Below are 14,890 nucleotides of genomic sequence, written 5' to 3'. Positions count from 1 at the left end.
TACTGGAGTTCTGTGCCATGTCTTCTGTTATGTAATGGATAAGTAAACCTGAACATATAGAAAGGGTAAGTAATACAGAAACTGATTTTTACAGATTTATTTATTTTTTCTCACAAAAGATTTCATCTGTAGAAAATAATAAATCTTGTAACTAGCGCGAGAGACTTGTTTTCTTCTTTTCCGCAAGGTGTTAATTTGTTACCAAGAACCCGTATAGCATCTACTAACACCTTCCTGATACCGAATCCAACAGCACCATGTGGCATAATGTGTTATTTTAATACTAAGCAATAATCATTGTTACTTAACCACTGCCTGGTAAAGAAGAGAGAGTCATTTCCATACTGTATAGAGAGTATCTATCTGTTTTACCAAGGAATAACACAGGTAAGAGCATCATGTGATGGCGGTGCTGAGATTCCAGCTTGATCAATTGCCCAAGGCTAACAAGATCCCATAAGAGCGGAAAATGAAAAGTACATTGTGATATTTGGAGCAGAAGAGATCAGTGAGCTGAAAACTCGCTCAGTTATATAAGGGAGGATATTTTTACCAGCATTCCCTGAATGAATCCAAACCTTACTGCTATCAGCGCCTATGTATACACTGTGTAATATATATATATATATATATATATATATATATATATATATATATAATTTCTGCATTCGGTTAAATTGCTGCAGAATATCTTATAACAGAAGACAAAAAAAAAAAAACCTATGAAAAATCATTGCAAAAAAAATTTTCATTGACTTTTCATTGCTATTTGTCGCCTTTTATAATAAGATTTAATGCTGCGGCAGTGTAACCAATTGCAGAAGTTTGGGTTAGCTCTGCTACATTCATATATACCATACATAACAGTGTATTATATGTTTAGTTGTACACACTGTGAAAGAAATGGGATAGAATCGGTGTGTGTATATATGGCAACAGTGTTTTATCACCATGCAGATATTGACCGTTTTATTAAAACTTGTATTTAAACCAATTATTTTAGAATTAATTGACAATATTTCTGAATGATAGTAGACCCCTAGTGTGGAAACCTGGGAGATAGCTGTAGCTTAGCATATGGTTAAAGGTTTTATGTCATTAATGGGGTTTTTTCCACAGGGTAAGAGATTAATGTCTGATCGTAAGAGGTTTGACCACTGGGGGCCCTAAAGTGTCTCACACTTCTGTGTGACTGTGGCAGATCACAGTCCCCAAAATTAATGGACAAGTGCCTGGCACTAGCGTTCCATTCACAAGGGCCACTTGTACCTCCACATTCTCCTGGTTACTGGAGGTCCCAGCAGTTGTACCCCCAACAATTTGGCACTTCCAGGCATGTGGATAACTAAAAAGTGTCCATAGTGGAAACACCCCATTAAAGAGTAAACATTATATAATGAAAAGATAAGTAAATATTACTATTAAATGTTTGTTAAAACGCTAAGGCCCCACATTGCGGAGACGCAGGTTTCTTTGTTGCAGAATTTGTTGCGTTTTTTTTTTTTTTTTTTGAGCCAAAGCCAGGAGTGGATTGAGCTGAAAGGAGAAATATAAGAACTTTCTATATATTTCCCATTCCTTTTGTAGTCGTTCTTGGCTTTGACTCAAAAAATCACAAAAAAAATCTGCATCAAGAAAACCTGCGCTTTCGCAAAATGGAGCCTTACCTAAGACTTAAGCTCATTGTTGCAAAAAATATTGTATTTTACAAAGCCTGCAAAGTGAATGGGATTCTGTTTAATCCCATCTAAAACGCAGTGAAAAATGCTGTGGAAAAAACTGTGATGCGTTTCCTCTGCAGCATGTTTTCTGCTGCATTTCACTATGTGGGGTCTTAGGCTGAGGCCCCACATTGCGGAAACGCAGCTTTTTTTGCTGCAGATTTTGACCCAAAGTCAGGAATGGATTGAACAGAAGGTAGAAGTATAAGAACTTCCTATATATTTGCCATTCCTTTTGTAGCCATTCTTGGCTTTGGCTCAAAATATGCAACAAAATCTGCAACAAAAAAAGCTGTGTTTCCGCAACGTGGGGCCCTCAGCCTTAGGCTAAGGCCCTACTGGGTGGAAACGCAGCGATTTTGGGCATTGCAGAAAGGCAGCAGAAAAAAACACTGTGTTTTACAGTACCAGCATAGTGAATGTAATTTTGTCTAATCCTAGCCCCACACTGCAGAAAAAAACATTTGCGTTTTTGAAAAACGCAGCATGTCAATTATAGTTGCGGAAATGCTGAGTTTTTCCCTCCATAGATTTCTATGGAAAGTGTGAAAACCGTAGCAAAAATGCAGCATGATAAATGTGTTGCGAAAACTTCGCAGAAACACCACGGAAAAGCATCAAAATCTGCAGACAAAAACTCAATGTTTTGCTTGGTTGAGGCTACGGCTGCAAGAACAATTGTGGCATGAACGCATTGCAGTTCTTCCTGCAGCACTTTGAACAGAAAGTTCGCTGAGTTTTCCTCCGCGGACTTTCTGTTACAATTATATCTATGGGAAAGCCGCCGGCATTTCCGTAGATATAATTGACATGCTGCGATTTTCAAAACCGCAACGGTTTTGGAAATTGCAGCGTGTCCGCATTGCGATTTTTTTCTGTAAAGTGGGCATGGGATTTGCATGAATCCCATCCACTTTGCAAGTGCTGTAAAACGCCGCGATTTTTCCCGCGGCATTTCCGTTGCAGCCAAATCGTGGCGTTTCCAGCGGGCCCGTGGGATCCCGGCCTAAATAACAGAGGACCATAATCTCTTAGGATTTTCAAATTAGCCTTTCAATTACCCTTATTGCACATGAGAAACTCGAGCAAAAACACGATGAAAAACTCAACAGAAAACTCATATCAATTTCCGCAGCACAAAACTGAAAAACACGATGAAAAACGCATGTACATGCGTGTTTTTTTCTGCAGCCGTCCTTCCCGCAGCGCTTTAGTGATGCGGATACAGCCCATGGGTAGCCTTATGGTGTTTTTTTTCCCATCCTGTACATTTGTAGTAAATCTGCAGGATACGTTGTAATTGTTGAAAAGTTGCAGCTTCCACCTCTGAGCCCTGCATATTCTTCGAGAACGAAGATCCCCATGACTCTTATGTGTGTGGTGCAAAACATTCACTGAGCGTATCTGATGACTTGATGGTCAGGCTATGGTTTTCAGACATGTTTTATTTACTATGCTTTTATCCTCAGTACAATGTTGACCTACATTACTGTTGTGTGACCTATATGAAGTAGACTGGAATGAAAATGACCTGAATTATCCACAAAGTAAAATCCTATTCTTACCTACAGGTAACTCACTAGGCGCTGGGCCATTATGTCACTGAACAACAGGAACGTGCATTACATACAACACTAGGTTGTCCCAGACATTGGATAGTACATGGGGCCACTCCTCTAGGTGCACAGACATAAATCCATTCTCCATTATTATATGTCATATCACCAGAACATGCACTATAGTGTGATAAGGACCCAGTGTTTGCCTATAGTATGTAGGCACCTTGTCTGTGTGATGTGGCCTGTAATCTTACTAAAATCCCATTACCATCAGATTCTGGAGGATTAAAATATCTCTTTAATGATGGCAAAATAGCAGAAGTGTCTAAATTCAGTAGAAATGTATTGAAGACGTTTCATTTGGTCATGAGGCCTAAGTGAAATCATTTTATTTTGGTAGTAACCTACTCCTTAAGACGTAGTAATAATAAAGTGGTAAGAAGGAGAATCTGCCCTAGTCCAATGATACCTTATGTAAACATTATAATATGGGATGTGAGGAGAGCAGAGCGTCTCCCAGAGGGGATTATGACATAATCCTCTCTCTATAGCTGGAGTGGATTAACTTCACATTCTCAGAGGGGTTTGTATGCTCCTTTTGACTGCGACAAGGCGTCCTTCCTCCTCAGACATGCTTTACTACAGTCATGTAATTTCTGGGAGAAATGGTAATAGCACCTTCTTCTCCTCGACTTTATACTGTAATGCCAGGGTTACATTATGAAATTAATAATCTGCGTTGAGATTACCCCAAGTACTCTGTCTGTCCCACCAGTCATGAGCTGTGACTGGGTTGGGGACATTAGTGCATGATCGGTAAACCTAAAGTACAAAGCTATATATATATAGCTATATACTGTATAGTGTAATGGTCAGACAATACCACTCAGCATCTTTAGTTAAGATGGATTTTAGGCTAGATTTAGCGTTCCTTTAAATGAAGTGCCGCTTGTTAGCTTAGATCAGTTGGAGCTGACCCTATATATGCCATAGGGTGAGTTACTGGCATACGGGTGTTAATGTGCCCGGCAAGGATTAATGTAGGCTGCACCTGGCCATGAGAGGAGGGATGGCTAATATTGCCTATGCATAGATTGGCACCAGCTAAACTGCATCACTCGCCCCTTCCCCTGCCTCTGGGGGGTGTTTATTTACCGAACACAAAAGAGTGTCCATGACTGTAATGCTTTAACTAATATTTGGGCAACCTACAAGCTATGTACTATCTGATGTCAGAAATGGTGTGTTCACCTATATATCCCACATCATGTAAATCAGCAGGTAACACTGGTCTCCTTCTTTCTACCCCACTATCAGCCAGTCCTACATACTGGTATACTCCTATATACTGGTATATATTCAGTGCACCACATGTGTTTTCTATCTATGGAGAATGTCTTGTGTATTATCTATGTCACCTCCATATAATGCTTCAGTATTGTCAGCCTATTCCTCGCTTTACTCCTAGACAATGCCATTACCATTTCTTATCCAGTACTAATAATATTGGTAAAATACTATTATATGATGTTATTGTTTTATTATACATGTGTTACTATTATACATGTGTTAGTAGTCGTCCACTCTTTGTTATACTGCTGTAGAAGATGTAAAATGCTTGAGAGTTTCTCTTCCTAGTACACATCACCCATCCACTTGTGTGAGCAGCTGTCTCTATGGATATTTGGCCATGACACTAGTCTTTTGAGGAGGTACAAATGTAGAGCGGTGCTCCCAGGCCTCCTCAGGTGTGGAGATATTCCCTTTAGGATTAGATGTGTACCTAGACATCAGGGAGCTTCTTCTGCACCACTGCCTACAATAGCAGCTAATAGGCCGCATTCACACATAAGGGAGCAGCTCTATCGCTCCAAGGAAACCTCCGCAGCAAAAAGGAAAAAGGAAATGTGTCTCATGTGTGTTATACAACTGAGGAGAGCGTATCGTAGGTCTGGGCAATACAAAGACATTTGTCATACAGATGCCCCAACTACAACAGTTTCATTTGTTACTATTGCTCAACTTTCCCGTTCCTTTGGGCAGCAATATTTCTAGGCTGTTTGTTCCATGAGTTTTAATATAAGTGTACACAGACCGGGGTTAAAGGGAGGGCAAAACGAGTAACAGCCCAGGAGCACCCACTACCAAGAACCCCCTACAACCCAGCACTTCCATATAGCAGGACGTGGGACTTGTCTACACATTATATGACTCTGTTACTAGGGTAGGAACCCCAACCAAAGAGGCCTCTACCAACCTAGATCCAGCCAGTATATCACACAAGCAACTTTTAGACTGAGGCCCCACGCTGTGGAAACGCAGCTTTATTGGTTACAGATTTCATGCGTTTTTTTTTTTAGCCAAAACCAGGAGTGGATTGAGCAGAAGGGAGAGGTATAAAAGCTTTCTATATATTTCCCATTCCTTTTCTAGACATTCTTGGCTTTGGCTCAGAAAACCGCAACAAAATATACAACAAAAAAAGCTGTGCTTCCGCAACGTGGGACCTCAGGGTACATGCACATGGTGCAGATTACATACAGATTTGCATATGGAAATTCTGCTGTATAATACAGTAGCTTTTGGGGTAATCTCATGTACATGATGTAGATTTTTTTCCCTGTGCAGAAATTGGTACATGGTGCAAATTAAAAAAAAAACTACATCAGATCAATTTTTTGTGTGGATTTTTAGTGCAGATATCTTCTATTTCAATTAGTAACAAAATCTGTAAAAATCCCCAAACCCCATTCACATGCACATTATAGTGCGGATTTTGTGGTGTAAAATCTATAGCATACGCTTTTTCCATGTGCATGTAGCCTAAAGGGGGATTTCATGTGACAAAATGCCATGTTTTATTGTCATTAATATAACTTTTGTATGTTAGGCCTCATGCACACTGTTCTATTATGGATCTGTGTCCTGTAATATGGCTGCCATAGACAACTGTCATGTACCTAGCCATGCCCCTGGTTTTCTATGGCAGCATACCCCATTACATTGCCATACCAGGTCTGTACACTCAGCTTTGCCATGTGTACAAGTGCTCAAGCTCTACAACTATACAGATGTAAACCAGGACAAAAGTCTGTGTACGGGGAATGTTCCTAGAAAGTTTTTTGTCTTCCTAGAAAAGTTCATGTAGACACAAACGTAAAATATTGCACAGGCTGGTTTACATTATATATTCCCTACTGTAGCCAGTGCTGAAAAGGCCACACCTAGAATATAATGTATAAGTAAAAAATGAAATAGAATATTTGTGATAAAATGCCTAGATAATAAATAAATTTATATATAATAAAATGCATATAGAATATATTTTAAAAAATTCTCTGTATATAGAATATATAAAATATATACAGTATATAGTCCTTTCTTTTTATAACATAAAACAACTTAGAAACTAATAATAATAGGAATAAATAATAATGATAATAATAATAATAATAATAATAGGAATAAAATGTAACATTTAGCTGCAATGTCTTCCTATCTAGTCCAGCTGATTATTTTTTATTATTTTTATTATTATTATTATTATTATTATGAGCAGTTTGATCACATTATGGATTACTATTATGGATTACTACTAGATCTGTAGTTTCTCTCATGTAATGAGACAGAAGATGTGATGTGCAGTTGTATATCCTGTTACATGGAGCAGATACAAATGTGAAGTTGTATATCCCTGCACTTACTGTATATCCAGCTCTGCTCCCATGTGCTGTATTCCCTGCTGGATCCCACCCTGGAGATCTGGTGATCTGTAGATTACACAGCCTGCCTGTACTCACACAACCCCGGAGCTCCACTAGTGCCCACCATCATCATCATCATCATCCTCCTCCTCCTCCTCCAGCACTGACTGAACGCTACAGATCTCTACCAATGTAGATGACATGGATAGTTACATTGTCTTGTTCACCATAATAATAAACATTATTCTGCCGTGTGCTGCATGTTGTATACAGTATATACCTCTCTGGCCCAGGCCCTGCTCCCTCCTGTGCCTCGGCTGCTGCTGATACTCTTTGTTTACTAATATTATTGTACATTATAATGAGACATTTACATAATATATCGGTTTATCTTGTAGTTGATGCAATGACATGTATAAGACATGAGGAGCTAATATTACTACAGTGTATACTCATGTGGGGACAGGATATATAGAGAATAATACGTGTAGTCTAGCGATATCCCTTATACCTGGGGTAAGAGGCTTCATGGATATCTCTGTGTTACAGGTCCTGTGGTATTGAGTACCCCTGCCCAGCTTATTGCACCCATTGTGGTAGCTAAGGGGACCCTCTCCATCACCACCACTGAGATCTACTTTGAGGTGGATGAAGAAGATCCCAGCTTTAAGAAGATCGATCCTAAAGTGAGTAGATCCTGTTCTAAGTGTGTATGTTATCTACCGATGTGTGGGGAAGGGAGATAGATAGATATGATAGATAGATAGATAGATAGATAGATAGATAGATAGATAGATAGATAGATAGATAGATATTAGATAGATAGATAGATATTAGATAGATAGATAGATAGATATTAGATAGATAGATAGATAGATAGATAGATAGATAGATAGATATAAGATACTGATGTATAGATATTATATGCATGCAGACATGATAAAACTATGATGGATAGATATTAAACAAACAGATAATAAAGAGAAAAATAGGAAAGAAAAATATAAATAAATGTTTAGCTATATGATCTAGATATATGATATTGTATAAATCTATAGATACATTATATAGATCGATAGATAGAGAGTTATAGATCGATATGAGCAAATGGTAGTTGGATTGCTATTAGATGTCTAGAAGTGATAGAGGTTTCTCCATTCTGTATATACTATGGTCTGTATATCTGGTTTTATTATTATATATATACAAGTTGAGCTGTCTATATATAGTAGGTGTTGTGACTGTTTCCGTTTAGCAGAGTATATATACATCATGTTATAGGGTTTATATACTGTGTATCTGCATGTTACATTGCTTGTCTGCTGTTTTCTGTAGGATTATTATTTTATATGTAACATTGTATCGCTATCTCGTCTGAATAATACGATAGAAAATCCCTTCATCAGATTTGATATTAAACATTTTGCATTTACCCGGAGGAGACGAGAAATCTAATAAATCTAATGAACCAAAGTCATCTATTGAGCTGAAAAACCGGGAATGTTTTAACAAAAATTCCACATCGGGGCCTGAAGATAATAATAGAGTCAGTGACATATATCCCATGTAATACACTGACATATAATAATGATAATATATACTACAGGTCCTGATATCTAATCGTATCGGTAATAACTGAGAATATTTCATCTCCCTGCCTCTGACTATAATGTGCAATGATCTTATATTTATATTTATTACTGTCCTTATAATATTTTGGGTTTTCTTGTGTGATTTTGTATAATCTCTAATACTGCACGATTATTATGAGAAAGGAGAAAATAGAAACGATGCAGAAAAAATGTGTAGAAAATCGAGAATATAAAGAGAAAATATAGTTAAAATAAGAGGGAACCAGGTTATGGTTATGAACTATAAATATGGGGGAAACAATTATATACTACTGTCAACATAATAACACAAATAATATGCAAATCAATAAAAAGAAACGTATAAAAATAATGCAAGGAAAAATACAAATATAATAGAGCTATAGAAGTATGAAATAAAATGTCTAAGAGTACAATGAGAAAATGAATCGAAATCTGAACGATCTATTATGTATCAAATAATATAAAGATATATATAAATATAATATATAAATCTATAATATATCATAAATATAATATAAAATGTAATATAAATAATAATATATAATATAAAAATGTGAAATACAAATGTGAAAAAAATGGAAAAAAATATTTCTAAATTTCTGACGGATTCGAGTCGGGTCTTAGAAATAGAGGGATTATTTTTGGTGCTTTGTCATAGTGTTCAGGTGAAAAATCTGACAGATTATGGCGCCTAAAAGAATTGTAATCTAGATTATTAGAAAATAAAAATATGAATTCGTAAAAGAAAAAAAAAACTAAAAATCAGGCCCTCGTTTTTAGCTTTGGTTTTGGGAAAGCAGCAGGAATGAAAACTCTCAGCAGAATCTTTTCAGGTCATTTATTAATCGTCATTAAATTAATATCTCGATCACAGACGTCATTCTCCAGTGTATCTCAAGTGCATTGTCAAATATATAGAATTCCAAGCGCCATCTTATAAGCAAAAAAAGAAATTCCAATTTCATTTTAATATTTTTTTTTAAATAACATTTCAAGTATATTGACGGAATGTCAGGTCTAGAACAGAGCAAATGTAAACTTCTGAGTTCTGACTCTTTCCAATACAAAAACAAAAAGAGCAAGCTACCTTCTCATCACCCGGTATCTTCAGAGCAGATATAGAATAACATGTCCTGTAGTATCCAAAAACGTCACCAGATCACAGAACAACATCCACAACCTCACAGACAGTCACAAGAATACAGAATACTGAAGTGGGACTACAACTCCCAGCGGCCTTCATTGCTATATATCCTTCTAGAATGAAGAACAGGAAAGATCTGGAGATTCCAGTACAGGGTAACCATTTCACTGCCAGAGAGGGGTCTGTGGCTGTGAAAGGGTTACAGATCCCAGGTGGAGGACATGGTGGTATCCTGGTATATAATCCTGGCATGGTGTGGGGGGGGAAGGTGAGTCTTAGATAGGTATGTATAATGAGCTCAGAGCTTCTCCAGGCTCTTGGGGTTGGTGAGGATCTCTCGGGCTAGTCTCCACGTCTGTTTGGCCGCATTCTCCAGGGCGGAATGGGGTTTGCCCTGGAAGAGGTCCAGGTTGGGCAGGAAGTAGTGCGGGCACCTGCGGCACTGCAGGCAGGAGATGAGCTGGAGTAGGATCCCATTCAGACGGTCCCCCAGACACGACTCGTCCCAGTCCGATTCTCGCGGGTGCTTCTCGCACTCATAGGACACCAGAGTCTTCATGTGGTAGTTATTGAGCGGCTGCCCCGGAAGCTCCAGGTGTCGGTCCCGGAGGGTCTTAAGCACCGACAGACACTTCTTCCTGCAGCCCCCCAGCTGCAGCCTGTTCTCCGCCTCAGCAAACTGCAGCACCCAGGCGTCACTCTCGGCCGAGCTCTGCTTGCCGGCCAGGGTATGGCACTCCTTGGACAGCAGGTTGAAGCCCTCAGCCTTGACCTCGGCCACCCTGTTAGGCCCAGGCCAGGGGATGTGAGGTAAGGGCCAGTGGGCAGCGCTGCGGGGCCAGATGCCAGTGCACTTAAAGGCGGGGGTGATCTGTACCACGTATCTGTCCCTGATCCTCAGCTTCACCTCGCTGGTATCAGCCACCATCTTCACCACATCCCTGTAGCTGCATTTATCCACGGCCTGGGCCACCAAGGTCTGGAACCTGGACCTGATCTTCCGGGCCGACAAGTAACCCGAAGCGGTGATGAACTCCACCCAGAGGGACATGCTCCTCTTACGGCCATCGCTCAGCTTCAGCACCGCGCAGCCGGGCAGAGAACCGTCATCTACAAAGTTGAAGACCCCCATCTGGTTCAGGTAGAGGACCACCTCGAACTCGGTGGGGGAGATGACCTCCAGGCCCTCGTAGCGGTTGTCCATCTCGTTCAGGGAGCTGATGAAGCGGGGCTCCTGCACCTCCACCTCCTTCAGCACGTCCGACACCACCTTGCACACCTCGCGGATGGTCTTGGCGATGGCCGCCTTCCTGGCCTGGCACTTCTCATTGTAGTACTTGTTGAGGTGATAGACCAGCTTGGCCTGGGCGGCGATCATGTTGGGGCAGAGATCCGGATTGTACACCGGAGTCTCGCAGTAAGCCGACGGATCCAAGGCGGCAGCCGGAGAAGGAGCCAACTTTAAGGAAGGAAGGAGCCGAGCCGGGGGCTGCGAGAGCCGGGACCACCGCCTGGTGCTGCCGCTGGTCAGGAGGGGGACATGGGGGTGACAAGTGCCCCTCCTCCTGCTAATACACCAGGGCAGGGGGCAGATCTCTGGCTGGCTATAGAAATGTATATATATAGCTGGTGCCCTGGCCTCAGCTGTGTCACTGTATATAGTGTGGATGCTGTATACACAAGCCCTAGTGTGGGAATTATTATAAAGGCAGGGCCAGGCAGACGGCCAATCGCCAGCAGACCCCGCCTCATAATGGGAGCCTGACCCCCTCCTCCCCAAATCTCAGTGCATGTGTGAGAGCTGGCAGTGCCACATACATGTATACAGCTCCTCGGGATTACCGCCGGCCTGACGTGTCAATTAAATGCAGTTTAAAGCAACAATGTAACGCAATGCAAGCGGCTGACGTGTGTATGACAGCCAAGAGTGACAGCCCTTGTGTGCGGCTGCCACATCACTGATCAGGTATTACAGGCCTGACTAATTGGGCTGTACGGGGGCCTGACATCACTGCGCACCTGCCCTGTGTACCCCCCATATATAGTGATCCTGCAGGGTACAGCAACACAGATACATAGAAAGATAACAACATAGATTAGATAGATAGATAGATAGATAGATAGATAGATAGATAGATAGACAGATAGATAGATAGACACAGGGATACATAGTAATATTGGCAGAGCACGGGGATACATATATACATAGATAGATAAAGACATAGAAAGAGAGATAAACTCATTGGTCCACTCGGATATATAGACAGGTAGGATATAGAGAGACCCAGTTACATGGATAAACACATGACATATAGGTAGAAAACTAGATGAATACAGACACATAGTTAGGTTTCCACATTAGATGGACAAATATAGAGAAGAAGTGATAAATAGATAGATGGATAGAAAGATAGAAAATTACACGGTTTGATACATAGATATAGCGGCTGTTCAGGGATGGGGGTAAGATGGGCTATATACATATATATAATATACATATAGTTATATACCGCCGCTATATTCAGAATATAATACATACTTGCACTTATAATGTAGTATTTTTTCTTCAGTTAAATATCCAGATTTCCACTACAGTATGTATATATACAGTATATATATGTACATGTAGATAGAGAGGTGGAGTTTGTGTGCACCTGAATATTGGTGCTGGATAAAGTAAATTGGTTGCTTGTGTGAGGTCTGCTGTATATAGTTATGGTATATGTCATACATTGCAGCGTTGGCCTGTACACCAATATGTATTGTTAGAGCTAGGGAAGAGCTTCTATAAATATATACATGTAATATATATATGTAATTGTTGTGTGTGTGTGTATATATATATATATATGTGTATATATATATATATATATATATATATATATATACACGTGTATATATATATATATATATATATATATATATACACACACACACGTATGTATATATATACACACACACACACACATATATATATATATATATATATATATATATATATATAATATAATATATGCACACACATTACATTACAGTGTACCTATACATCCATACAGGCAGTGTGTAGACAGATAAGAGCTGACAGAAGCCTCCGGTGCTGTGTGCTGTTACAGCCGGCTATGCCATGTGTAATTACACAGCAGTATACGGTACATGGGGCAGTATAGAGTATACAGTGTATATAGTGTATATAGTGTGTGTATATACTGTGCTGACACGGCTGGAGCTCCGACCTCTGCTACTGCTGCTCTACCGGACCCGACCACATCCCGCTCACACTGCGCCGTCTCCTAGCAACCAGCAGCGGCTCTTAACCCTGTCATGTGGTGATGCCAGCACCTCCCGCGCTGTCTGGTATATATCTCTGTGTGCCCGGGGGTGCCATGTACCACCCTAGTACTATATGTCACATATACCTGCTGTCACCCTGATTCTGTTGATAAAAAGAAAGTCAATTACTTTAAGCAAAATGCCAAGGTGTTGTTTGGAGCAGCCAATGAGATTATTCCTTTCATTATACACCCTGTAGTGCAGAACTAACAAGCTGATTTCTGATTGGTTGAGTTAGGTTTGGTTTTTCTTGCACTAGTGTTTTATTACTATATATTTATGGCACCTCTCATGTCACTATATACATGTCTATAGCTGCAATTTCATTCTTTTAGAATAATATTAAAATATATAATTTTTACTTAATTTCTGGAGTATTTTTTTTTTGGGGGGGGGGGGAAGCTTTTGTAGAATATTCAACAAAACAAAGTTACTTTATACAATTTATAGAGGATATATATATAATTGTTATTCCATAATTCATTAATATATATATATACACAGTATATATGTGTGTGTTTGTGTATATATATATATATATATATATATATATATATATTATAATGAAATCTGAAATAACAATGATTACTATATTATTAGCTATTAATTACTAGAAATAAATATCTTTAATATTTTAGCGCACCATCAGCAGCCCTTACAGTTTTGATCATGGGAATAGTTACTGGAGGATTCTTTTTATTTATTTATTTTATTTATTTATTTTAAATTAACCATTGCTCTTAATTTTATAGCTTGACTTATAAATAATTACAAAAAATAACATTTAGTTAAAATTATAATTTTTTTTATTATTATATGATTAAATCAAATCCTCGAGTGTTATACTTTTTGTGCTAAGTGTTTGCCCTAGTGAAAAGTTGCCTGCAAAATTTGAAATCTGTAAATTCTACTGCCTGGAGCCAATTTTGCTTGGTTGCCTAGCAACTCCTCCATTATTGCTCCGCAAATGTCATATGAAGTCATTTTATGAAATAGAAAACAAATGGGAAGAAATGGCTCCCAGGCCATTTTTTTTTTGCATATTGTATTTGTGTAAAGGACACTTTCATTGCAGATCATATAACGCAGGAGATTGAAATATACTGATAGTAGACGGCCTAGTATCAAAGCATGGCTGCAAAAATAAAACAGATTTTTCCTTGTGCTCTCCAAGGTCTAATGTTGATGCAGTTTGTGTAATATATATATATTTATCTATATACTTATATGCATGTAAGTGTGTGCAATATATATATATATATATGTATGTGTTAGACTATATGCATGTATGTATGCATAAGTGTGTGTGTTTAATATATATATATATATATATATATATATATATATATATATATATATGTGCGTGTTAGGCTATATACATATAGGTATGCATAAGTGTGTGTGTGTGATATATATATATATATATATATATATATATATATAATTGCACCTAATTATTACAAGACAAAGGAATTGCTCCCCTTCTTTAACCCTTTCTTCAGAATAATTAACGTGTTGTGCTCATAAACTGGCTAAAAGCTGCTTTGTAATAGTAGAAAAGGAAACAATTTTCCAAGACGAGGGCAGCAAAGGTCAATTATGTAGACAGGAATAGAATAAGAAAGGAGAATGTAGCATGAAGGGAGCTGTGACTGGTTCTGCAGTCTCACAATACCAAGAACAATTAATTTTAACCTCATTAAGATGATTACAGCTCTTACATGGGAATAACACATATATTTTACCTGCTTCTCCCAATATGTTGAGCGTTATCTAAAAAAAAAAAAAACCCAATGTTTTATTATTTTCATTATATTCA

The 14,890-nt window shown here is 38.7% G+C and overlaps 2 protein-coding genes across 7 annotated transcripts in view; one reads left to right on the top strand and one right to left on the bottom strand.

The window, feature by feature from the left end:
• The window catches only part of NBEA (neurobeachin), a 561,077-nt gene that overhangs the window by 402,376 nt on the left and 143,811 nt on the right, over positions 1-14,890 (top strand). For all 6 annotated transcript variants that reach the window (XM_075265947.1, XM_075265948.1, XM_075265946.1 and 3 more), the window contains one exon: positions 7,534-7,670. In XM_075265947.1, the coding sequence (XP_075122048.1) occupies positions 7,534-7,670 (137 nt within the window). The remainder of the gene's footprint in view (positions 1-7,533; positions 7,671-14,890) is intronic.
• On the bottom strand, positions 9,421-11,398 carry MAB21L1 (mab-21 like 1). Its single transcript, XM_075265936.1, has one exon. It carries the CDS (start codon positions 11,117-11,119, stop codon positions 10,040-10,042), a length of 1,080 nt encoding a protein of 359 aa, XP_075122037.1. The 5' UTR covers positions 11,120-11,398; the 3' UTR covers positions 9,421-10,039.

The sequence above is a fragment of the Leptodactylus fuscus genome, chromosome 2 (assembly GCF_031893055.1).
Source record: "Leptodactylus fuscus isolate aLepFus1 chromosome 2, aLepFus1.hap2, whole genome shotgun sequence".
Taxonomy (NCBI): domain Eukaryota; kingdom Metazoa; phylum Chordata; class Amphibia; order Anura; family Leptodactylidae; genus Leptodactylus; species Leptodactylus fuscus.
Note: the sequence above shows the minus strand (reverse complement) of the source record. Positions and strands in the feature narration are given on the sequence as shown.

Excerpts from the sequence above, each read along its gene's own strand:
- MAB21L1 (XM_075265936.1), bottom strand. The coding sequence starts at position 11,119 with ATGATCGCCGCCCAGGCCAAGCTGGTCTATCACCTCAACAAGTACTAC.